Here is a 26,331-nt window from a genome sequence, read left to right as displayed (position 1 = left end):
TTTTTGGGGGATGTGCAGTTCATGGAATTGAGTGTTTTTAGAAAAGATGTCATAATACTTGGTAACAGAGTGAATACAGTTCAATTTTCTTTCCTAGCAAATTTTATTTTCAATTATAAATCCCAGCTTTCTAGTCTACTGATCCTCTGTCTACCTAAATCCCAGTACAGAAAGCCAGTGACTTATTCATGCTCCTGCACAGTCTGATAACATGCTAAGTAAATGAAAAGAGTAAAGAAAGCAGTGACCAAAATTAATTACCCTAAAGAATGGCCATTTACCTGTTCTATAAAGTTATAAAAATAGCTTTTGACACCCTGAAGGCCAAAAATGATGGCCTGTGATGGATGTTACCCTTCTTTTCCAACTTCTGCCATTTCTTAGACTCAATATTTTCCTATTCCATTTCCCTATTCTTTAAAATCTTTTCCTTCTTTAATTTGACTTTCTTTAAAATTTCTAGCTCAAATAGGACTTAGAGTATGACAGAGTTTTAAAGTTCCCATTTAAATATAATTTAGCCAAAAGAGCTAATAAGAAAGATATCCCCTCTTCCCAACACCCTGAATGACATTGAAGGGTATATTGGGTTTACATGGCAAGGTTTTGGTAGCAAGGGGGCTGCAGAGGTGGCTGTTGTGAGAAGAGCCCAGGAGCTGCCCCCATATCAGACAGAGCCACCTCCAGCTGGCTCCAAGATGGACCCACCGCTTCCCAAAGCTGAGCCCCTCACTGACACTGGTAGCGCCCATGAAGGACCTCAGAGGAGCAGATACCCACACTGCAGCCCACAGAGGACCTCACGCTAGAGCAGGTGGATGTGCCCTGAAGGAACCTACAACCCATGCAAAGGCCCTGCTGGAGCAGGCTCCTGGCAAGAGCTGTGGTGCCATGGAGAGGAGCCCACACAGGAGCAGGACTGCTGGCAGGACCTGTGATCTGTGGGGAGCCCACGCTGCAGCAGTCTGCTCCTGAAGGACTGCACCCTGTGGAAAAGACCCATGCTGAAGCAGTTCTCAAAGGGCTGTCTCCTGTGGGAGGCACCCAGTGCTGGAGCAGGGCAAGAGTGTGTGGAGGAAGGAGCAGCTGAGACAAGATCATAGAATCATAGAATCATTTCAGTTGGAAGAGACCCTCAGGATCATTGAGTTCAACCATAACCTAACCTAACTCTAGCACTAAACCATATCCCTAAGAACCTCTAAACATCTTTTAAACACCTCCAGGGATGGTGACTCCACCACTGCCCTGGGCAGCCTGTTCCAATGCTTGACAACCCTTTCCGTGAAGAATTTTTTTCCCAATATTCAATCTAAACCTCCCCTGGTACAACTTGAGGCCATTTTTTCTTGTCCTGTCACTTGCTACTTGGGAGAAGAGACCAACATCCTCCACACTACAACCTCCTTTCAGGTAGAAGATGTTACGAGCTGACTGCAATCACCATTCCCCATCCACTGCTCACAAGGGGAGGTAGAGGAGTCAGGAGTGAAGTTGAGCCTGGGAAGAAGAGCGGCTGGAGGGATAGTGGTTTTAGCTTTGTTTTTATTTCTTCCTATCTTACTCTGTTATTAATCAGCAATAAATTAATCTTCCCCAAGATGAGTCTTTTTTGCCCACGATGGTAACTGCTGAGTGATCTCCCTGTCCTTATCTTCATCCATGAGCTTTTAATGAGCGAGAGAGCAGCTGGGTGGGCACCTGCAGCCAGACAAGGTTAACTTGGCACAGAGGGACTGGGTCTGTCTTGCCTCCTAAACTTGATTAGAACAAACACAATGAAATACCGCTACATGTTGGCATCTATTTTTAATGCTGTGACTTATTTCCTTACCCATAGCGATGTCTGACAACATCTCTGCTCAGTCTCTCTGCCAGATAAGCACCAATTCGATCCAGCTTTTCTGGTGCAGAAACCGCATAGAAAGTCAGCTTCTCCATGTCCGCTTTAACAAGACCATCCTAGAAACAGACACACAAAATTAAATTAAAAAAAAAGTTCACAGAAAGTATAATGCTTTTGAAGTGTTTCTCCTTTTGTCTATTCAACATTTGAAGATGTGAGCCATACAGATGGGAATAAGCTAGTGAAAAAAAAAATACGACAAACGCTTTTGAGCAAAACTGTCATTAGCTCAGCTGCAAAAATCAGCAACAAAAAATTAAGTAAAATATTTTTTAAAGAAATGAAGCAACTATCTTCCCATCTGTTTGTTTTGTTTTTTTGGGGGGGAGGACGGTAACAGGTATTCCAAAAGAAGGTATTTAGTGAGATATGTCACCAATTCTAAAACACACTTTTTCCCCTGCTGGTACAACGTAATTTTTTTCCTTTCCCCCAAAAAACGTATATACGATGCATAATTTTGACACTATATACAAACAAGATCGTACTTTCAATATTTTTAATTGCAGTTTGAGTATCTTATTTCTTTGGTGGCACATCTCGGACAGGATTGACATACAGGGTACATGAAGGCTAATTGTTAGAAATAAGATCAAAGATCAACATATTAGTTCCAATGTGAACTGTGATTAGGATCTCCTCAGATGAGGTTATAGTTACAAGTATCAGGTAAGAAGGATAAAGCTTTTTGTCTTTTGTTTGCTGGTTTGGTTTGTTGTTGTTGTTGGTTTGGTTTGGTTTTTCTGTTGGTTGGGGGTTTTTTGCTAGATGTTCACAAAAACATGTTTTTCAAATAAATGACTTTGAAGCTTTTAACACACTCATTAATAATTAATGCATTTTATCAAGCAAGTCGTCTCCTACTTTAAAAAGTGAAACACCATGGACTGGCTTGTGTCCCGCAATGAGCCAACAAATAATAACAAAAGCAGAGCCTAAGGAGGGGTCAGCTTAGAGCTACTGAGATCAAAACTTAAAACTACAACTGTAGCAATTCTGCCTGTATCAAACAAGTAGATTAAAACAAATCTATAAAACCATACTGTTCCAGGCTTTCAGCATACTGGATACACAGAAAACATTTCCTTTGAAGGCAGTAACATACAATTCTATAGTAATCAGCACTCAACACATTTTAAAGAAAAGCCCACATACTTTGTAAGATATAAGCCAAATATTACAAAAATACAGACTGTTCTGCTTACTTCTACTATGATACAAGACAATAAAATTTGGTAACGCGTTTAAAAAAATACAGCAGCAGAAACATCAGCTCTTGATCAGTCTGAAGCGTCACATGATTATATAGAGATGTAGGTGTTACTGAATGGTAACACAGAAGTTATTTCTTTTCACAGAGAGTAAGAGCCAGGTTTTAATATGGCTCCAAGGCCGTCCCGGTGAAAAGAAAAGAAAATGTATATGAATAACTGGAGAAATTAAAAAATAACAACAAAAACCCCTTTTGGATCACAGCAGACTACCAGAACTATAAAAACTTACACAGTCAATACATCAAGAGTTAGATAATTAAAATCTTGTAGAAAAAGAGAAAATATTCACACCTGCAACCATAACAAAACAAGTTTTTGTGGTTCTAAGTCGTTATGAAGTGCTACGTCTGCTGCAGAATATCCTGTTTAATTAAATCTCTATTTCTCTGAACATGACATACTAATTTTATTCTTCAGTATGCACAGCCCTGCTTTGAAAAGCTAATTAGACTAGATGATCTTTAGAAGTCTCTTTCCAGCTAAATTATTCTGCTAATCTCTATTAAAGCCATGAAATGTTAAGCAGAATTTACTGTAAAATGTGAAAATAGAAAAGATATTTTTTTAAATGGCTAAAGCATTAGTTATTAACCAAATATTTTAAAATGCCAATCCCTTAACATTTTAAAGCCATCACTCACTTTTGGATCTTCAGGAAATATGTTGTCTACCAGACGCTTGTAGCGAGGTCGCAAAGCAGCACAGCAACAGCAAACTCCTGCGGAGAGATTCACCGGACAGAATTTGAATTCAGGTTTAGGAACTACGGTATTTTCATTTGAAGTGACTGGCTGACATGCAAAGAGCAAAAAGATATAGTGAATTCAGAGGCTTGTTACTATCAGCAATAAAGTAAAATTAAAGTAATTGAAAATGAGAAGTCAAATAAGGAAAACCACTATTATAAGGTAATACATGAGAAAATATGCAAGCACCTTGGGTACTAGAAATGCCCCTGTCATGCAGTCATACTTAACACGTGCAGAAAAATCAAGAAATTTCAAAATTGAATAATATTAAACCAAAGGCTACTTCATTTGCTGGTTTATCTTCATTCTGAATGATCATTTCAAAACATCTAAATACGCACTACATTCACTCTTCTACAAAAAGTCAACTACGAAATCTTCTGTTTTCAGGCACCCATGTAAAGCAATATAAAGAACAATAAACAAAACAAGCTCTCCCTGCATTATCCCACCATTTTACTGGGCCTTGGACAAAAGACAGTCACGAAGAGAAGAAAGGTATTTTTCTGATCCCATTTCCACTCTATTAGAAATACTGTATTCATATGAAGATAATCAGATCAATACATGTAACTTGTAATTTTATTAATTTAAAAAGTCATACTGCCTTTTCTAAGAAGATAGAAAACTACAAAGTATAGTCGTGTTTGTTTTGTTTGGGGTTTTTTTGTGTGTGTGCCTATATGGTTTGTTTTTGTTTTGTTGGTTGGTTGGTTGGTTTTGTTGGGTTTTTTTTCGTATTAAGAACTACTAGAACTTTGGAATAATTCAGTTTACTTGAAATAAAACCTCAGGAAAAAAAAAAGTAAAAAATGTTTCTAGTGATCTCTCCAATTGTTTTATCAGTGCAGATTTATTCCCAAGGAATTTAAATGTTTTGACACATCAGATTTTAAATGTTTCAGTCAACGTATTATCAAACTAAGTCACTGGTCAGGCCTCTGATAAACATTAAAGCGGCTTTGATGCATAAAAGCCACTAAGTTGGAAATAATATACTGAAAAATAATCTAGCCAGTATGCATGCAGTTCAGTGGCTGTCTGGTCTTTCAAATCTCAGTACCTAGGGCATTCAGAGTAGCTAAATATCATAAAAATACCTTATGAAAGGTGTGCATACATGTACTCCAAAAAAATCATAAAACACTTTGCTAAAAATAGTAAAAGCTGCAAAAACTTTTACTGTAAATCATAATAGGGAAAAGAATAAAGGATGTCTTAGCAGTAACTTTGATGACTGCAATTTATCTGCAATTGTTTCAGGATGTGAAGAAGTATTAGACAAACACATCAGGATTTGTATTTATTAAGATATCAAGTAACCTTAGTTGCTTTTACCTATATTTATCAGAACATCTGCTGTACTTGTTTCTATTAGAAGACTTTTCCTGAATGGATACTGTCCCTCTATTCCACCTGTTTTCAGATACTACTTGTCTTTTGGACAAATAAAATGAATTGTGCTCATAGTCTGACAATTTAATTCTTGCAATTTATTTAAACAATTTTTATACATCGATCTATGATTTTAAAAGCACATTTTAACTCTAAGTTCTCCTCAGCAGTCTTTTAACTCAATTCATCGATTACAGAGTCATATATCACCACTAAGATGAACACAGAGTTCAATACATAAATATGAAAACAAAAAACACACAAGGAATAAACAACTGACGTATTGAGAATATTTGTTACTACTTTGAAGTTCTTTATATGACTCCTTCTGTTGACATCTCCTACTCACAGAAGTTTAACCGATGAAAGCTGCAGGTACTAAGTAGCTAAAATCAAAGTTATTTTATATGCCACTGGAAAATGCAGGTTTCACAAGCAGTTAAATCCTGCTAGAATTAAACCAGATGTAATTCGGATAGTTGTACAAATATATTCTATTGGCAGCAGTGTTGTGTAACATTTTAAAAGTCAGTAAAATCTTAATAAGAAAGAAGTACCTCATTAGGGCCTGCTATATAACTCAGTATTCAGAAATTCAAGTGACAAGACCTAATATTGTTCAAGTCCCTTGAGCTAAGTTTGCAGCTCCGCACCCGGCTCGCCGCTCTTGGTACTTGTGTTTTCTTACTTGATTTTCTACCTTATGGACCAGTAATGTCAGTCCAGAATAAACGGTATGTTTGATTACTGCAAACAAAATATTCTTACAATAACTATAGTAAATATTTCGCTACAGCTATCTGTAGAAAATACTGTAAAATATTGTATGCAATTAAGAATACTTCTAGAGTTAGTTTCTCCCTCTTTAAGTGACAGAAGAGAAAATCCTTGCAAAGAACTCCAATTTGAGTTTTCAAACAGTGTTTTAGAATTGTGGTAATTACATAAATTGGACATAAAGCCTGGATACAGTCACTCCTTTGAGAAGGATGAAATATCAGATAACTGCACCAGCTCATTCTGACAGCCTCACCAGACAGTTCCAGTAAATGGAAACTCAATAGTGCTCAAATGCTGCTCTTCAAATTTATGGCACACTGAATTTTGGCATTACAAAAACGGCCTAACAATAAGGGTATTACATAAGATCTGAACATTTTTCTATTCTTCCCATTCTAGATTTTCAGTTGAATATTCACATTGTTATATGTTTAATTATAGCACAGTTTCATTGAGAAAAAAAAAAAAAGAGAACATCTTTTCAAATAATTTCCTATCATCAAAATATAAAACTAAAAGCAGTATTTATTTTAATGTCATTAAAAGAATTTTCTAAATTAAAAAGAACATGCAAGTATTAGAAAGTGAATCTATAAAGCCTCCAAAGATATTTCGAGTAAAGAAATTTAAGCATAAGACTATCAGGAAAACAATAAGTGATAAAGAACACAGAAAAAAAAGAAAACCAAAAGCAAAAAGCAAAACGATTAGCAGTCATAAGACACACTCTGTAGAAAAATTATTTATCATTGCTCGGTGTTTTGATATAACCAGGAAAGATTAATAAAAACATAGCAATAGAGTTTAAAATGAAAAGTATGAATATATATTTTAAAAAAAATCAAGCCTTAACATACATTAAAAATATTGAACTTAAAAAATAAAATGAAATCTAGGAACATTTCACTACATTGACCAGAAAAAAAATGAGTGTTTTAAAAGATGGAGAGAAGCTGAGAAATTGAAAATGGATTCTCTACTTCTTGGATGCAAATTTAACCCAGAGAGAAGTTGATCCAAATAAACAGATTCATTTCACACAAATAAGCTGTTTTGTAGGTCTACAGAACGCAGTCACTAAGCCAGGTAAAAAGAACCTGTTCTACTTTATGCAGGTTTATCGCCAAAAAATCCTATGACAACTCCTTTTTAGTGTCAGGCAAAATTTGCAGTTTAATGGTCTCCTCCTTGAAGACGTCTTTATGTCACTTTATACAAGTAAATATGAAGGTTAAAGTGGTATCTACAGAGAAGTTCACACTGTTCCATGATAGTCAACATAAAAGGTTTAAACAATACTTATTATTTACTTAAACAATAGCGGGATTTTCAAAGTTTAAACATGCAGGTTCTCTTCTGCCAAAGGAATCCCATAATCTGCATTTTACATGTTAAAACTGTACATATTTCCCAGCTGTAACTTCTTTTTACGCACATTCATTCTACACAATAGCAGGAAGAAGGAACAGTCCACGTTATCAGCAAACGGTAATTTCACCTACCCAAACACATACATGGTCTTGGCTCAAAAGTAGAATTATAATCATAGGCTTTTTCTTGCTCAACAGTTGGAACCTGGACATACTGCCTCATCCTGGTGGTGATTTCACACCTGGTCCTCTCTCCTTTTTCAGATATTCCCTCTCTCAAACTAGCACAGAAGCAGTTCCTTCCCACGAGGGCTCTGCGATACTGTCAGCTTATCTGATTAGCTCTGCGACATCTACAGAAAGCCACCAGACACGTGAAAACCTTCAGGATCAAATTCCGTTAACAAGGCCAGGCACAAGAAAAAAAGAATTAAAAGATACATCGTCAATGTGTCATTCGCAGCTCATCGAATGAAACTGCACAGAGCCAGTTTCGTTCTTTCGACTTCCCCAGAACATGCAGGTTATTATTTCTATGACTGGAAGCAAAAAATCAGAATATTTTCATAATGCCTCAAGCTTGGATATAGACGTGCATATCTTTATTGTCTATCTTCCAAGATGCATTAAAAAAATCCCTTGTTCTATGAAAAAATAGTATAATTAACGTAAAAGTTTGAATTTACAGATAAATGATGAGTGCTTTGCTATCAAGAAACAGAGGAATATTAGAATTACATTTGGTTATTCGATGTACTTAAATATAAATATGTAAAAATAAAGTATGTCGCTTCTATACGCTAAACTTTCATTTTACTTTTTTTCCTATAGCTGAGATGAGAAATACAAACAGAAAGAAATTTGTTTCAAATATCCAGAGAAAAGTGCAAAATATAACAATTCAACCACTACACTAACTATACCTGGTCAGTTTTGAACTGTTGATATCAGATGATGCCTTTAATTCAGAACTACAACTATTTTCAAGGACATTCCCTTTCCACTATTAAAAAAAATAATCAAATCTTTTGGAACAAGACAATTATTCTGGCCAGGGAGTTAATTAAAAATATTCTTCAAGCTGCTATAAAAAGAACAAGTGCTGTAAGGACGCTCTCACCAGCCACTGCAATGTCCCTGTAACACACTCCCTGAGAGAACAGAGGACTCGTCACTTCCATGGGATGAAGCCCCGTCCCCCAGACACCTCCCTTCTCCTCCACCTCTCACCCCAGGGCTATTTTTGACTTCTATGCAGCTGGTTGCTGGCAGCAAAGATAATATCCAACACAGAGATGAAATTTCTGTCTTGAACACTATCTTCATCTTGATGCCAACTTCTGACCCCCACGAGAGCGAAATTCCCGTAACAGCCAACATGGAAAATTCCATTCACTACACAGGTTTGGTTTTATTTTTTTAAATATTTTGTTGCTCAGTTCACTTGAGACAAATAAAAATTGAACAACTTTCTCCCTAGAATTCATTCTTACAGTAAAGCTGTAAAGCTAATTATAAAGCTAGTTGTGACACAATAGAACTTCAAGGTGTGTTCTTCTACACTGGAATCAACATGGAGTGATGCAGAGCATACTACAGCAAAAGGCATGCAAAAATAATTTGAATATAAGCTTTTTGTGAAAACTAGAAATGACAATGCATGCCAAGCTACTAGTAAGAAGAAGGAAAAAAAAAAAACAAAACAAGACACACACAACCTAGTCAAATAAAGTTTACCACTAAGCTTCTTCAATTAAGTATTCTTTTCAGAAGCATTAGCAATTAAAACAAATCCCCAGGAAAGATATTATCATTGGGATGGTGCTGTTTAAAGACTCCTAATCCATTAAAAGGAAGTTTTCTATTACATGCAGTCTCCGGTTGCATTCTTTTTCACCAGTCCCACCCCTGCAGTGTTTCCATACTGTCTCTTCTTTCTCCCACCTTTGTTGTTCTCACACAGTAACTTTGTTTTACTTGCTCATTTCTGTTCCTTTCAATACCGCCTCCTCCTTTCCGACCCTGAGATAGTACCAGCACTCTCTATTTTTAATACTGCATTAAGAATATCTAAAATTAATCTGGTTCCAGTGAAAGCAGCTCTACGGCTTATTATGAATTTTGTTTCTTAGTTCTTGCCCTTACTTATCTATCTATTAAGGTAACTGTAACAAGGTCATTTACTTCTCATCACTAAAGCAATACAAAACCAAAATGTTGTCACTTCAACTTCAGAAGACACCTGGAAAGACACATCGACATAAATCTCCTTGACCCCTCTCTATCACAGCAGGCACTGATAACCTGCTCACGGTAAAAAAATTGGGTAACGTCCAACTTTCGTTCCTGATCTCAATGCTGTGTTCATAGCCAGGAAACAAGTTCTAAGTGATAAACCCAGAAGAGAAAATTAAAAGAGAGTTTGTGTCATAATACTCCTGTTTCTAAACAAATATGGATTTCTTAGCCAGGCGTTTTGTAATTCAGTGAAAAACGGGGACACGACCAACCCACCGGACTGAAGGAGAAATGGAGAGAAAAGGAGGCTCATAGTGCTTTGTGTAACCTCTGGAGCACATGAGCTGGCATTATTCCTCCATCCAGACAAGTAGCGGAGTATGGAGCAGATTCATGACTCTGACAAAACACACACCACACTAAAGGCCTCATCCAATAACACACTGAGCCAAGAGGATATCCCCTACCGACTACTTAATTCAGAATAAAAAAAAAATAAAGGAGGATAGACATTATCACAGCAGCACCCTTCTACTCTCACTACTCAACACAAATACTTTGATCTGTCTCTCCTGGTCCAAACACCTGGCAGGTCCAAGTGAACGGAGCCTCCCCAGCACAGGGATGATGATCCTGGCACAGAAATAAGCTCCTAGTACCAGACGATCCTGTTCAAAACCTGGCTTTGCCTTGATCCTAACGTGTCCTCTAACCCAAATGAGAAATTTTCAGAATACTGCATCCTGGAACACTTCACAGCTGCAGGGAGCAGCATATAACATGGAAGACCATCCTACAGAAGATGCTGCAGCACCTCAGGATTGAGATGGACATTGTCCTTGAAGGAGAAGACACACACCGTGGAAGGTAACAGGACAAGCAGCAACACTTCATCTATCTCCAGTGTGGCCAGAGGTCAGTAACAAGCAGTTCTTGAAGGGTGCCAGGGGCAAAATTATTCCAAAAGGGTCACTGTCTCCCTCTGGAGTCTTCAAACCATACTTCTAATCAGCAGGTGGGTCAGGTACAGGTAAAAACATATAAACTTGGCTAAATAGCTCAATAAGGTTATTGTCATCAAGTGGGAAGTCACTAGGGATGGGGCTCGGTCCAGGAGGTGAAGGACCAAGGGCTTGTAGGGCTTAGCTATTGGTTTAAGGACAAACCTCCTGCTTGAGCTGAGGGTGACCCCATGCCTCAGCTTCCCCACTGAAAAATGGGGACAGTCCCTCTGTTTTACATGGAAAAGTGTGTGGGTTCAGCTGTCACAGCAGCAGGAGCTTTTCCTCATCCTAAGCACCAATACCCTTGCTCCAAGTTGCACCAGGGGAGGTTCAGATTGGATATCAGGAAAAATTTCTTCACAGAAAGGGTTGTCAGGCACTGGAACAGGCTGCCCAGAGAAGTGGTGGAGTCACCATCCCTGGAGGTGTTTAAAAGACACGTAGATGAGGTTCTTAGGGACACGGTTTAGTGCTAGTGCTAGGTTAACAGTTGGACTCAATCTTAAAGGTCTTCACCAACCACAATGATTCTATGATTCTAAGCTTACTTCAGCTCAGGCTACAGAATCCCTCCTGGATATTCAAGCTGGTCATACTTTTTCTTCCCAGTCCTATCTCCACTCCCCTCACATCCAGTTCCAGTTTGAAAAGTTCTAAACAAGATTTTTCACACTCCCCATCCCATTGCACTTCCTCGCAGATCACTGGACACAGCCCTCTTGCCCAGCAAGGAAGAAAGTTATTCTGTTGTATTAACACTTGCTGCTCACTTCTGTTTCACTACAGGCACTCAAGTGGACTAAGCCATCGCCTTTAAAGCAACACCCCTTGTATATGTGCTTATTTTGAAGGATGAGAGGGGAGGGGAGGAAGAGAGAATCAAAAGGAACTTGGGACAATGGGTCTGGATACAACTCTAGGCAGAGCATTAGGACATGGTATATTGATAATTTGCTAAAGCAAAGCCAACCATCTCACAGTGATATTGCAAATTACACAAGTTCCCACTGTAAATGTGGTAATGTTAAAATTAATGGTACATTTAAAGCCTCAGGCTTATGGCAGTAGCACATATGGATTACTCATCACTTCTTAGAACACAAATGGTCACCCAAGCATTATGAACAGTTCAGCCTTTCAGCAGATATCTTGATTCCAAGGTCAGAGTCAAGAAACTGGAAACACTCCTGATACATGGGAAAGTTGCCAAAACGTCTAGAGATGGACCTTGCTGGTCAACTGAAACCTGTATTACATAGTGGCCTCTTCCGGTTTTGAAGCTGTGGCTTCCCTACACCAAGCAACAGACGGAACAGCATCAAACACTCCCTACTTTTGGAAGGTCAAGACGACTTAGTCAATATTACACATTTGCACTATTTGAAGAGAGCTTGAAGGATGACACTGCTAAAATTTGACCATCACCTGCCCTACAGAAGACAAGCTCACTTCAAACCAATGAGAACTGGTCAGTAAGTGCCCAAGGTTGCAAGTCTTTTCAGGGTGACAAACACCTGAAACTTTGTGCATTGAAAAATCTGAATGTAGAGAAGCAAAAAGAAGTTTCCTCACTACTGCTACTTTTCCCATTTTTTTTAAGGCGATGCAGCTGGTTTTCTTGATCCAATCCAGGAGGAACACAGCTGCAGTGGTAAGAACTCCCAGAATCTTACACTGTTGCCCATCTTTTCATCAGAGGAAAGGATGCTCAGAACAGTTCTGTCACTTTATCACAGGTATCCTACGACTGCAGTATCTAGGCTGGGAGGATTAAATTCTCCACGCCTGCCCAATGGTGCCTTGCAGCACACGTTGCCCAAATGCACAGAGCTGAAGTAGATCGGGGAGTAGGTAGCACATTGTCACTTGAACTGCACCAAGAAGAAAAATAAGGCATGAGAAGCTTCTTGTGAGCGAAAACAGCATGTGCATCATGTTTAAAAGTCCTGAAGATGAAGATGCAGAGGTTCACAGGTCTTCTTTCTGGAAGCCTCAAAGCTAATGCAGTGGGAAGGTTTAGCTCAGGGAACTAGATTTTAACTAGTTCAGAGTAAACCACAGAACTGTATATAGACATGTAAGAGTGTGTTCATCTACGTATCTTTTTTCCTGTTAAAACACCCAAATGCCAACATAAGCATGGCCAGAGCTTCAAAAATAGGTTTTACCCTCATTTGAGCACACTCAGCTATAGACTTCAGTACATATACACAAATTCTGAAAAACATTTCCTACTTAAAACCAAAGCTTTCTGTATACAAGTAGTTCAATACCACATTACATAAATTCGATCACTCTTCTCCCGCCCCATAAACAGAAAGCAACTTACGAAACAGAATGGATGAAAACTTCTGTGAATCTAGAACCATACTGTGGTACCTACATTAAGAAATCTGGGAGCACCAGTCCTTCTGAGGCACATACACAGGGCTCGAACCATCTGTTCGTGTTCAGTAACAAAGTGTTTGAATTGTTTCAACACTATCGAAAAATAAAATGCTAACCAAAAACATTGTAATGTTACTTCGAAAAACAGTTACAGAAGATATACAAGTTTAGGAACTCAAATTCTTGTTCGTTGGAGTCTCACCAACGTTCAATTAAGTACCTTGTTTGTGTCTATATCAACTCATTTGATTTTCCCAGAAAGTACTGTGGGATATTGCAATTTCGACATAAAAAGATATATACAGAAGAACATAAAAGTAATTTGGAATGAAAGATATGAAAAAAAATCTCTTAACATATTACCAAGAACAGGCCCTCAGAGCTACCCATACACTCCATTTCACAGACTTTCTTTTCTCTGTAGACAGCTTTCCCTGGTTTGTCCTGCCCTCATAGAAGAGCAGCTTTGCAGTACAGAAGTTCATGCAACTTTTCAATACTAATAGTTTTAAACATAGACATGAAAGACAAGTTACAGTTAAAAAGACTCCTTCTAGGTTAATCTGTATTATAAAACATCATTGCGGTTATCTTTCCCCTTAGTTCTAAAAAGTGCTCCAGTTTGGATTCAGGTTTCCCAGAATACTGAAAAGCAGCTATTACAAGGTTCTGAATCATTACAAGGTTTTGAATTCTCCTCTGTGAAACACTGAGATTTGAGGGTAGAACATATGTCTATCGAGAACCACATACCCCAGCTAATTAAAAAGTAGTTTCCCCCCTCCTGTGATTTCCAATGAGCCACAGAGTACACCAGGACCACATATGCAGCCGACTGCTCTTCTGTGCATCTCCAGTACCTACTGCCACGTCCCTCTGCTACCACCACTCTGTTTCGCACCCAACTAAATTGTTCAGTCCACAAGATGGTCAGTCTAGGAGACAGCTTTATATTGACACATAAAGAAGTAGTTTTATACACACGCATTTTTAATCAGTAAGTCTAAGGTGTCTCAGCTTTCTGTAGAAACCAGACAGGACATCCGTGGGCAGAGATATATTCATTTCTACAGCAATCCAAGCATTCTTCCCTGCAACTAGCTCTTCTCACCATGCTGCAATTCCAACATCAGATTTAATTTGCAAAAGTAATGTTCTAGCAGTTCTGAAGAACCTCGAGGTCCTGTCTAAACTACTGCCAACAGACCACAAACTCAAAAAAAATCCCACACGTATATAGCAAAAAAAAATCTTAGATCCAGCTTGCATTGCATTTATTACGAGAACTCTGCTGGCTGAATCATATCAGACACAGATCAATTATAATAACTACTCATATGTTATTACCTATGAAGTTCAACAGTAGAGTATCGGCATCTTAAATTCCTTTGCTAATCATTAAGAAGTTATGTTCTAGTTTAATAAAATCTGTTTTAATCACATAAATTATTCTGCACTTGTTAGAACGACAGAAGGAGACCAATAAAATATCTGTCCCCATCTTTCTTACAGGTCCCTTTTAAGTACTGAAAAGCTGGACCTAAGGGCTCCCCAGATCCTTCTCCAGGATGAACAATCCGAATTCTCTCAGCCTGATCTCACAGCAGAGCTGTTCCAGCCCTCTGATCATTTTGGCGGCCTCCTCTGGCCCCTCTCCAACAGGTCCATGTCTTTCCTGTGCTTAGGACCCAAGAGCTGAACACAGGACTCCAGGTGGGGTCTCACCAGAGCAGAGCAGAGGGGCAGAATCACCTCCCTTAACCTGCTGGCCACGCTCCTTTTGATGCAGCCCAAGATATCATTTGCCTTCTGGGCTGTGAGTGCACATCGCCGGCTCACGTCCAGCTTTTCATCCACCAGTACCCCGAAGTCCTCCTCTGCAGGGCTGCTCGCAATCCCTTCATCCCCCAGCTTATATTGATACCAGGGGTTGTCCTGACCCAGGTGCAGGACCTTGCACTTGGCCTTGTTGAACCTCATGAGCTTCACATGGGCCCACTTCTCAAGCCTGTCCAGGTCCCTCTGGATGGCGTCCTGTCCCTCAGAAGTGTCAACTGCACTATGATTAATCTCGAATGATGGAACTTTCTATAAACGTAATGGCACTCTTTGAAAGCCAAGCGTCATCTACACAACTTCCATCTTCAGCAACTCACAAGGTACCTGATTCTCTACAGAGTCATTGAGGATGCCAGCAGTCAATGATGGGAAAGAAAGTCCACATACCGCGTCAAGTGAGTGCCAACATATTTTCAAAAGCTGTTTACCCTGGTCTTTCCACAGAGACATGTCTTTAATCACATAGTGAAAAACTTATCTCCCTCCCAAAAAAATCAATTTTTCTTTGTTGTCATGCGTAAAAAATAGGACACTTGCATGCATAACCAGCAGGAGCCTTCTTACCCTTTCGTCCCATGATTGCGAAATCAATAGCAAACAGTGCTGCACATGAAGGTTAATCGACTGATAGGAAAACCAGTTGCAAAGCGATTTCTGTAAATAACAATGACAGCCATATTTTAATAAAACCTGAAAAAACTGTTAAGCTACATTTTAACATTCGGTAAACTGTCCATGTGTAGTTTAAAAGCACATAAAGGCTTGGATATGGACAGAATTAAGTCAGCTCTAAAGCATTCAATTTCCTATGTTATATGCCCAGTTTGTGTGCACATAAATGACAACAGCTAAAAAAAAAAAAATTCGTCAGGTTTTGACAGGACTGTTCATTTCTTGGCTATACTGAAGTGGAAGGAATGTAAGGAGGAATGATGTCAACGGTGTAACCAGACATGATTTGCAATGTGTTAATACGAGTGATTTTCACTTTCTATGGAACTGCTCCTAAACATTGACTTTCCCAAATGCAGTTAGAATGATGCGTGCATAGAGAGAATTAATAGCTAACAGGAAACAACAAAACACTTGCTCAAAATTAACAAGTCTTAAAGAAATCCATGGATGTTCATTACAGAATACTGAAGCAACCACCCCACCGGCACACAAAGTTGCTTATGGTATCACCAGTGAAACAAACAGATGTACAAGGGGCTAGAGCTTTCCAGCTACAAGTTCCTGTTTTTCTTTGCTTATTAAAAGGATATACTGAGACAAATTCCTACTTTTTCTTTTCAGTTTAGAAAAGAAAATCACCTAAAAATCAGATGAAAAAAACCTGTGTCTGTTTACATATTGAAAACATTTATTGTATATTATTATGTAAAGAATCCATTACACATTTTGTGACCACAGTTTTACAATAGTTACAGGTATTGTGAAATAGAATTATTTTCCTTTATTGGTCTAAGTCTAGCAAATGGCAAACTGTCAAAGGCAGCCCAAACCATGACATTCCCCTGGCAGCTGTTTTTCAAGTTGCTGTATTCGTTAGGTCAGTAGTTCAGAGATGGATTTGATACAGGGCTCCCGCATTTCTCATCCTCTAAGGTACTAGAATGAAGGAACAGATAATTATTTTGAGATAATCCCTCATGTACCTCATCTGTAATAGCGGAAATATTAAAATTTTATAGATTATAATGTATATATTTTAAAACTATTCTAAGCAGTCAACAACACTGTCGGAAAACTAATAGGGTTTCTACTGCATATAAAAGAAATTAAAGCAATTATGAAAAATGCTTCATTAGTGCAAGGTCCCATTTAGGTTTTTAAAGTATCAAGGATACATGAGAAACATTCACCACATGGGGAAAAAAAAAAAAGTATCTTAGATATAAAGAGTGGAGAAAGTTATTAATTAGAACTATGGCTTAATTTTCATCATAAACATTAGAAAGCTTAGCCCATGAAATATTTACGTAGATAGATTTAATAATACATCTCCAGCCACCACGGGTATTTTCAAACCATATTTCACAGTGAAATAAATCATCCTTTCTCATTAACAATCTTGCTATTAATTACTTATTATATAGAGAACAAAAAATTGAATTGCAAAAGACAAATAAATGAATTTCCCAAAATTGTTGTGAGGGAAGAAACCCAAAAGGAGGAGATTATCTGCTTCTATAAAATGTGTTAAGAACATTAAATACCAGCTAAGAATTCACTCATTTCAAATTCCATTTCAAATGCTGTTTGCCTTCCTACACTTGGCAAGGAAGCTCTATTCAAAAATAAAATTTTAATTTTACAAGTTTGGGGTGGTTTTGGTTGGTTTGGGGTTTTTTTCTTTCTTTTTGGATTGGGGAGGAGGGGTGGATTGATTGTTTAAGGACCATGAAGTAACTGAACTGAAAGCAGCAACATCCAGGAACAAAGACAATCCCTATTCAGTTGTTCTATCTTCTATTTATTTTCATCTCACACAAACTAAAGAAGCCACCAGTACACACCAACTGCAGACGCGTCTCTGCAAAGACAACTGGCAAAAACCCACATGGCGTCTGGAAAACTGAGGGAACAAAATGTTCTGTAGTTTAATGAGAAGCAATCAATGCATTGAGCACACTTGGAGACGCAGCCTGAAGTTACCAAAACAGTCACAAGTCTTCCAAATCATGGAAGATTTTCCACATAACTGATACATGCACCTCTTAAATCAGTGGTCTCTTTCTAACTGTCAAATATTTGACAGAAGGGCATAGGGGATGTTCATATTACTGAGTTTCACAGCAGTAACTCAAAGGAAGAATGTGGGAGACTTACATTTGTCAAATTCCTTATTTTTATTTATTTGCTCTCTTAATTTGCACGTTACAGTTAGTCATAAAAGGACCTGCTAATCAGCAGCTAAAATCAGTTTAATGTAACAGTCATTATTAACAAGATCTTGAAAAGAAAAGATATAATTATGTTAATGGATTAAGTAAGAAAAACATAATAAGAAAGGAAAAAAGAAAAAAAAAAAATCACACACACTGCTACCACAAGTAAAATATGTTCTTATAGTCAACAGGTGTTCTCATCTGTATCACACATAATTTTTTAGTCCAAGTAATTTCATTTTAGTATAAGATATGCCTTTAAGTTAAATATTAAATTGAAGTCAGGGAATATAGCCAGTAAGTAGATTAGCTGTTTCTGAAAAAACTCATTATCTACAAAATTATGTTTGAAGCATCTGATTAAGTGTGAATATCTGGAACATAATGTCCAAAAAGAAAAGTGTCTTAAACAAATGTTTTGATATATGATTTAGCTATGCTTTTTTCCTTAACAGAAGCATTTGTAACATTTCAATCCAAATGCAGCCAACAAAAGACCTATCAAAACCACCCATGTTCCATAACAGATAACACATTATTGAATAGTGAAATCGACAGCACACTTGTGAGAAATGAAAAACATATACTGCCTGTACTGCAAAGGCTATCTGGTTACAAATTCTTTGGGTTTGTTTTTAAATAAAAGGACTAATCGATCCTTTAATCCACAGCTTCCTTGTCATAAGGCACAGCTAAATCAATAGCTGTGGCTCAAATCCATCTAGCTCTACCATATTACAATAGCAGTGAGAAAACACATATGCTTTCCCAACATTTCAGAGCTTGCATTTCAACTTCAGATGAAGACACCGTGCTACAGACTGGATATTTTGCCGTATCAAAAACTAAGCACTTAACATCTTAAGCTTAGGCGAGCAGAGTGAATTTTTTCTATTTATGGGCTATTACTGTACTGAGACTAAAACCTTAACGTGATTTCATTAAGGACTCCATGAAGCACTATATCCCCATATTCTTAAACGAGATCACTAATGAGTAACATCAACAGAAAACATCAACAGAAAATTTGATAATCCAGTATGTAACAACTACCACAGAGACCAGCAGACAGGACTGAGATACGGTTAAATTAGAAGAACATGACCTTTAGTTAACTGCCTGTGTTCATTTCTCTCCGTCTCAACACCACATTCCAGTTCTGACCACATATGCCTATTTTTGGACAGTTAATATTCAAGGAGTATAAGTGAACGTTTCAACATACAGTAACTTCAAGACTGACTTCCAAAGTGTCTCCAGGAACAGCTGAAGTCCCCAGGAAGACTCATGAAGTCTCCTTGCCCAGTCTTTCCAAAATACCAGTATGTTGGCCTCTCCTGACCTTCCAAAACGCCACTTTTAGACCTAGACATTCTCTAACTATTGTACAGCGAAAAAGGGGTAAAAACATTACCAGGAACCGATACAGAGGCTCAGGAAAGCAAGCAGGACAACATGGGAAGAGAAAACTGGTCCGTATGATCCGAGAACTCCGTCAAGCTTTCCTTTTAACTAGATACTATTATTCCACTTTGTTTACAAAGAACTCAAGACAGAAACACTAACACTAACAGCCTTTTCCACATTTTATTCCAAAAGATGTTTAATGTACTTGATGTGTGGGATGAGAGAACTCCATGTGAAAAAAAATCCCAGCCTTTACAAACAACTGAGCTTTTTGGATTTCAAGGACAAACACTTTAACATTTCAAAGTAACACTAAATAGCAGCAACCTGTTTCATCAATATGGTCTGAAAGGGATCCTGTGGAGTCTCTAAAGAAGCTTAAATTATCAGGCAGACCCTTTCCCCGTCACACTCAACTAAGCTCATGTCTTGAACACTGTCTCTATGCACATTGATAAATAGTAAAACTAGACACTAAATGATGATTGCTTGCATTAAAATCTAATCATGCTTCTTCATCACCACAATTTTTGGAAGGAAAATGTTAAGAAAGTACTGTTATTTCGTTAGAATTGCAATACACACACATCTGTTAGGTTACCTTCCCATCATACACTTAAAAAAGTCGTCTAATATACACAGAAAAGAAATAAATGGCTGCATAGTTCTGTATTTTCACAGTTACGGAATAGCCTTTTGTAGAAGTATGATCATGTAACACAAAACCTAGAATTACTGTAAGACCTTTTTAAGTACCCAGTAGTCAAAGCTTACAACAAATGCTCAAACATTTCCTCATGAAATTAAACATTTGTGGAACTCATTACAAACCTATAACAAAAGAGCACTCAATATGATTGGTACTGTAACTTTATGAAGTCTACTTTAGCCAAAGACTGTTGCTAGTAATTTTCTTAGAGACCATCCAGAATTTTTCTAAATATAAAAATGTAAAAAAAATAACACTATTATAATACATTTCGTAACTTGAGTCTTTGTGTTAGATAAATTTGCTACGCTTCAGGGTAAATAATAATTTAATTCTTAGAAACAACTGCCTCAAAAATCTCATTTACCTTAGAATGTTAAAATTTTAAGCCTTATCAATTTATATCTTAAACAGTAATACTATCTTGTATAAACAATACTTGTAATTTTCCAAAGATAGGATTATAGCTATATCAGAATATCTTTTTATTTTCTGAATACAACTCTTTCAGTGCATACCTAAGATCACAAAATTCACCAATGTGAAACTGTGAACTTCTTACTGAAAAGGAAAAGGTAGTGCCCAAGCTACATTCCTTTGAAAAATATACAGAGGTTTACAAAGGCAGAGGCTGGATAATATTGAGATCTTAAGTATCTTAAAAATGACAGTAAGTATCATGCTTTTTTTTTTTCCATTTTAATTCTGGTAGAATTTTTAACCCCCGAAGATAATATTGTAGTAGTAAACACCCCTAAATACCATCTTAACGTACTTAAAGTAACAATACTTACTGCCAGGCATTGTTAATCAGGAATCAATCTTCAATTTTGCAAAAACAAAACAAGCTATAAAGAAAAGAAAAAAAATTCAAGTCAAAACAAAAGCTCTAGATAACTTATGTCCAAATATACATAGAAATTAACGCAGAAAGAGTCAAAGCCACATTCTTCAGCTCCAACATCATAAGAGGCTGTTACCACAGAAACCCAGATATCATTTTATCTGGCCAGACTACATGTAGGTTTTACCAGTTCTTGAAATTTAGTCACTCTGTTCTTGTATTTGATGCCTGAATAAACATTTTGCTTTATATTTATTGGGATGAGCTTTCGAATGTTGTACAGCCGTACATGATACTTCCACTACAAATGTAAATCACAGCAGTTCTCTATTAAAATGCCTGCGAAAGGTTTCTGTTCTATCCAAAGAAAAATGATGCTGAAAAATCTGTGTGTGGTACTTTCTAGGACGTTTTTCTCCAAGAATCAAAAACTATCATTTTAGATCAGAGAGCAAACTACTATAAACGATAGATGCGCAAAGGATTTTTGATGCATTTATGTATTTTCATACAATTAACTGAGGTTACAACAATCTATTTTGGGGGTAGAATAGCCTAATCTACCACTTAATTAATTAGTATTAAAATGCAAATCATTTGAAGATTTTTCTATATTAAACCAGGGCATCTGGGTTTTATTAACTGCCAAACGCAACATCCCTGCAAATGTACCTTTTCAGAAATAATAAAAAAGAAAACTCAGATAAGAGACTGTTACTGTTTTCAAAGACAAAAATTTAAAAAATTAATTAAAAAAAACCCCGGCTAACAGTTGTTTATATATGAACACAAAAAACTATAATCCCTGACACTGATAAAGTGAGAATAAATATTTTATTTGTTCACAAAATACGTTTTAATTATCATACACTAAAGTAATGCTCAGAGTTGCTAAAAATACACTTTATTCTCATTGCATATGTATTTCAATCAAAGGTACAAATTTGCTGATAGCAACCCTGATTAAAAATAATGCTTCAAAGTAATTTATTTAAGATATCCTATCCTATTAGAAGGCTGTATGTCCCTCTCCAAGGGCAGAGAAGTAGCATAACTTCATAAAAGGAAAAACGTGCTGTGGATTGTGATGTTCAACAGACACATGGAAAAGTCAAATCTCTAAATTAGAGTGAAGTTAAGAATTTACCTGAGAGATTACAGAAGACAGATTTACTCACATATTAGAACATAGAAGTGCAAAGAGCCCGATGAGACATTCAAGGAAGTGCCAGAGACTCAGAGCATTTTACTGACCACCACTAGCAATCAGGAATACAACAGATTTTTCTAGAACATTATCACTGTTTCTGCTAGTAAAGTCAACTAACTTTAGAAGATATCAATGCAGAAATTACTAGAAGAGTTGCATAAGCAACTAAGACAAGTGTTCAAATTGAAGATTTTTTTATTTTGTTTTTAAGTATTTCACTGGATTTCTAATCATTTTATGATCTGTAACAAGACCAAAAATTTAATATGGAGGTGGCCTGGCTTCTACATGCAGAACAGACCACACAATTTCCTCCCTATTAAGTGTTCAATCACAGCCTCGTTGGGCCTGGGGCAAAGTTTAGTCTAGATGCTGATGTCTGTTCCAGTAGAACAGAACTAAAATAAAATAAGAAGCTTCCCACCATGAGTCTGCTGTTGTTTGTCACTGAATTAAATTTTACGTATCAAGAGATCAAGAGAGGGGAAAAAAAAATCCAAAATTTGATGAAGTAGAACTCAGCTACAATTAGAAAAAGAGATATGGCAAACCATGAGCTATATTTTAGTTTTTCTAAATGGTCTAACACTTACTGTTTAACATACTCCTTGTCATTTTGTGATATTTGACAGATCACCAAAAGCCAGTTATAGATGCTATGTATCTATACAATGTCTCCTACACCAAAGCAACTGACTCCTGGATTTTAAAGAGGTAAATAAGAATCGTGTACTCTTCTGGGGAGGACTAAAAGTTACTTTGTTTTCCTAAGGATATAATAGTAATTCTAAACACAATTATCAAAGTATGATGCTGGTGGGTGTACCTTAAAAGGCAGATCAACACTTGTATGACACATAAGGGTCATTTTTCTTAACGAAAACTTTCAGTTTAGTTTTAAGGAGATTATACATAATTTGTCTAGGATAAGGAAATCCAAGGTCAATTTATTGTTCTATCAGATTCAAGCAGCACTAACATAGGAATAAACATACACTTTGTTCTACTTACTGGTTCTGATCATGTTCTTTCCACAGTTACATGCGTACATATGTTTTTGTCATTACTTTAAACCACCTAGGATCTAGAACTAAAGGCTAGTTTATAAGCAGAAACTATTCCTTATTATCACAAGATTCCATAAATGGCACTGAAAGCCAAACAGAACAGCAGACATCTTTTTCCTGCCTGTCTTAAAACGGAACTCTAAAAAAAATCTAAAATGGGAATATAGGTATATATCCTAATGCTACACACAAAGAAACAGATGTTAGCATACCTAAGGTTTTGTGTTTTCTTTTAATAAATCCATCATTATGTCATTCTCTTATGTAACACTATAAATTGTTAATTTGATTTTGAGTATTCAAAATGAAATTGCCAGCTGGGCACCTATCCATTCCTCCAAATTAAGCCAACAAATAGTTCAGGTATAAGAATCCCTGACAATCAGGCAACCCAGGCTGGGTTGGTATGAGCTAAAAAATTAAAAATATGCCGCACATTAAGTTTTTCCTTCACTTGGTTCATCAATGTCTTCTAGATCTGAAGGCAGGCAAATGGCCAGTGCAATGCAAGATTAATAAGTCATATGGTCATTCCTAAATATAGAGAGGCTCCAACTACAATTCCCTGCATCCAAAACCATGTAATATAAGATGGATTTACAAAGCACGGTGCAATTCTGTGAAAGTACCTGATAGTAGTTTGAATGAGCCTGGCTGTATTGAGAAGATACCCAGTTCTGTCACCCAAGAGAGCTCAGCTCAGCAGGCACATCTCAAATGACATTTGTCCTGCCTCGCCTCAGAGAATTCAGCCTTGAGCAGATGGTCTTAGGACAAGAAAACCCTGCACATTAGATAAGTGTTCCTTAGCAACCCTTCCAACTACCTCAAAGGCTAGTTTAAGTCAATGTCCATTTCACTGGTAAAATTAAAAGCAATGCACATGCATAGGTACACAAGTTTCCAGTGGTGGGTTAAAATCCATCAAATAGCTTTTGTTCTGTTCCCTATAGAAAACATCATTTGCTTTTACCTAAAAAAAGAAATCTAATATCTTCAAAATCAAATATATTCAAAGTTGTTTTAAAATAACACAGTAATTTTACAAGAATTACTTCATTACAGAGTCTGGCTCGGCAGTTAAATGTCACTGATATCAACCAAAGCTGTTCATAACCTGCACATTTTACAATTTAGATTTCATAATTAGAAGTGCAATCCCTTTTCATTACACTTGAACTTCCAAGTCTGATTAGCATTCTAATATCTCTTTCCACTTGCATGTAATATAAAGTTTGTTTATTCCTTTCCCCTGCAGAAGTAGAGAAGTTACTGTTCATCATTAACTGCAAATATTTTCATTAACAGGATGCCAAACTCAAATCTCTAATTTTAAAACAGTTGTTTAATTACAAACTATATTCTGATTCCTTATTTTTTGAGAGTTTTGTCCTGAATCAGAAATTAATCCTATTCTAGAAGCATTTTTAGACAAATATTAAAAGTGTTATCAAAAGGCTTAAATAAAACTTGTGCATAAGTCTTCACACATATCAAGGCACTACAATCAAGATTTCAACCCCAAACCATCAATTTCTCAGGGAAATTTTACCACATGTTTAAGAGCACCCACGCACTGTCTTCCAGCATGATTCCCTGATTACTAAAGTTAATCAAGTAAACATTTCAAGTTACTTTGAATGTACTACAAAGTCTTCAGGAAGGAGAAGAGATCACCCATATCTTTCCAAAGCCTTGACTGTTTTAGCTTACCTACTCAATTTGCTCAGCAAACACCTGATGTAGCTTTACAAAGTACAACATCGAGACTAGCGAAACTGGTTTTGATGTAGGAATTAAAACTCTGGTTGTAAGTTACAGGCTCTTCTACGAGTTCTCCAACAGAGCACAGAGATCTCTCAGTCCACGCCGGGATCTTTTCCTCCCAGTATCTCAAAGTACCACGGGACACCTCCCTGGACATACTCAGCTTAACGAAGGAGAAGTTGTACTATAATTAGTCCTCAGTAATAGCATTTGTGAACCTACACCTCAATTATCTAAAGTATGGCTCTGCACTGCACAATTAACTTCCAAGTAAAAGATGAAGCTCACGGAGCAGCTTTCTGCTGTATATTTGAACAGTGTTTGGTTAACGTTTTGCAATACCTCGCTGTGTTATGGTCTACTGGAAGAAAACCAGCTCAGGGCAATCCCAAAGCCACAGTCCCCCCGTGCTTCGCTGCTCTCACACCGGCGCCACAGGGATGTCTGACGACAGACTTACAGACAACAGGGTTCTGACTTACGATCGCCTCAAGAAAGGCCTCTGCACCACCCACCCTCTCCTGGGAAAGGCAGGGGGGTCCCGCTCGCTACTGCAGCCCCCCGGGAGAGCTTCTGTGCGGGGCAGCCCACACGCGGGAACCGCGCCGACAGGGTGCGGGGCGCCGGGCTGAGCCCGCCGGGCTGAGCCCGCGTCCTGCGGCTCCTTCTCCCGCCCCCCCGGCCGCCCCCGCCGCCCGCAGCGCTCCCGCGGCCGCGGGCCGGCCCGCGCCTCCCGCCGCTCCCGCAGCGCTCCCGACCGCGGAGAGCGGGGAGGGGAGCGGGAGGACGGGAAAAGGAGACGGCTGCGAAAGCTACGGGAGCGCTGCCTGGCTGCCCCACACTCACCTCAGCCGCCGCTCCGACTCGCTTTACCAGCCGCCATTTTCCCCCCTACCACCCCCCGTTAATTTTTTTGGGGGGGCGCAACGCACGCCGGGAGCTGTAGTTCCGTGAGGCGCTGCGCCGCGCCCTTTCTCCGCCCATCTCTCCCCACACACAAGCAGCGACAAGGGCTCACGGCGGCAGAACCAGCACCCCGGGCGCGACCCGGCCCTGGGGCAAAGGGCGGCCCAGGCAGCGCGCAGCGGGGCGGGCGAAGGGCCCCGCGGGCGGACACAACTCCCAGCATCCTTTGCGGCGCAGATTCGCCGGCACCCGGAGGCAGAGGGGCGGGGCCGATCGCCGGGGCCCCATTCTGCAGGCCCCGCCCCCGCCTCGCCACCTCATTCACGCTTTCGCTGGGTCACGTGCCCAGCACCCCTCCGCCTCGGGGCGGCGGCGGCCATGACAGGGCGGGGGAAGGTTGTGGTGGAGAGTCCCGGGAGCACTGACCTTGCCCGGATGAGCTGGAGCTCTGGTGGCGAGGCTCTTTCACGGAACCACAGAATGTTAGGGATTGGAAAGGACCTCAAAAGATCGTCCAGTCCAATCCGCCTGCCGGAGCAGGAACACCCAGATGAGGTTTCACAAGAAGGCGTCCAGGCGGGTTTTGA

The 26,331-nt window shown here is 38.5% G+C and overlaps 1 protein-coding gene across 3 annotated transcripts in view; it reads right to left on the bottom strand.

Moving 5' to 3' along the window:
• The window catches only part of EFR3A (EFR3 homolog A), an 84,387-nt gene extending 58,562 nt beyond the window's left edge, over positions 1-25,825 (bottom strand). For 2 of the 3 annotated variants that reach the window (XM_065629134.1, XM_065629136.1), the window contains exons 1-5: positions 25,685-25,825; positions 20,745-20,798; positions 15,508-15,597; positions 3,822-3,898; positions 1,835-1,962 (exon numbers count right to left, since the gene is read on the bottom strand). In XM_065629134.1, the coding sequence (XP_065485206.1) occupies positions 1,835-1,962; positions 3,822-3,898; positions 15,508-15,520 (218 nt within the window). In that variant the 5' untranslated portion in view covers positions 15,521-15,597; positions 20,745-20,798; positions 25,685-25,825. The remainder of the gene's footprint in view (positions 1-1,834; positions 1,963-3,821; positions 3,899-15,507; positions 15,598-20,744; positions 20,799-25,684) is intronic. The other variant, XM_065629135.1, reaches the window with a different exon arrangement.
• Between the last annotated feature and the right edge of the window lie 506 nt (positions 25,826-26,331).

This window comes from Caloenas nicobarica, chromosome 2 (assembly GCF_036013445.1).
Source record: "Caloenas nicobarica isolate bCalNic1 chromosome 2, bCalNic1.hap1, whole genome shotgun sequence".
In the NCBI taxonomy this organism is placed as follows: Eukaryota; Metazoa; Chordata; class Aves; order Columbiformes; family Columbidae; genus Caloenas; species Caloenas nicobarica.
Note: the sequence above shows the minus strand (reverse complement) of the source record. Positions and strands in the feature narration are given on the sequence as shown.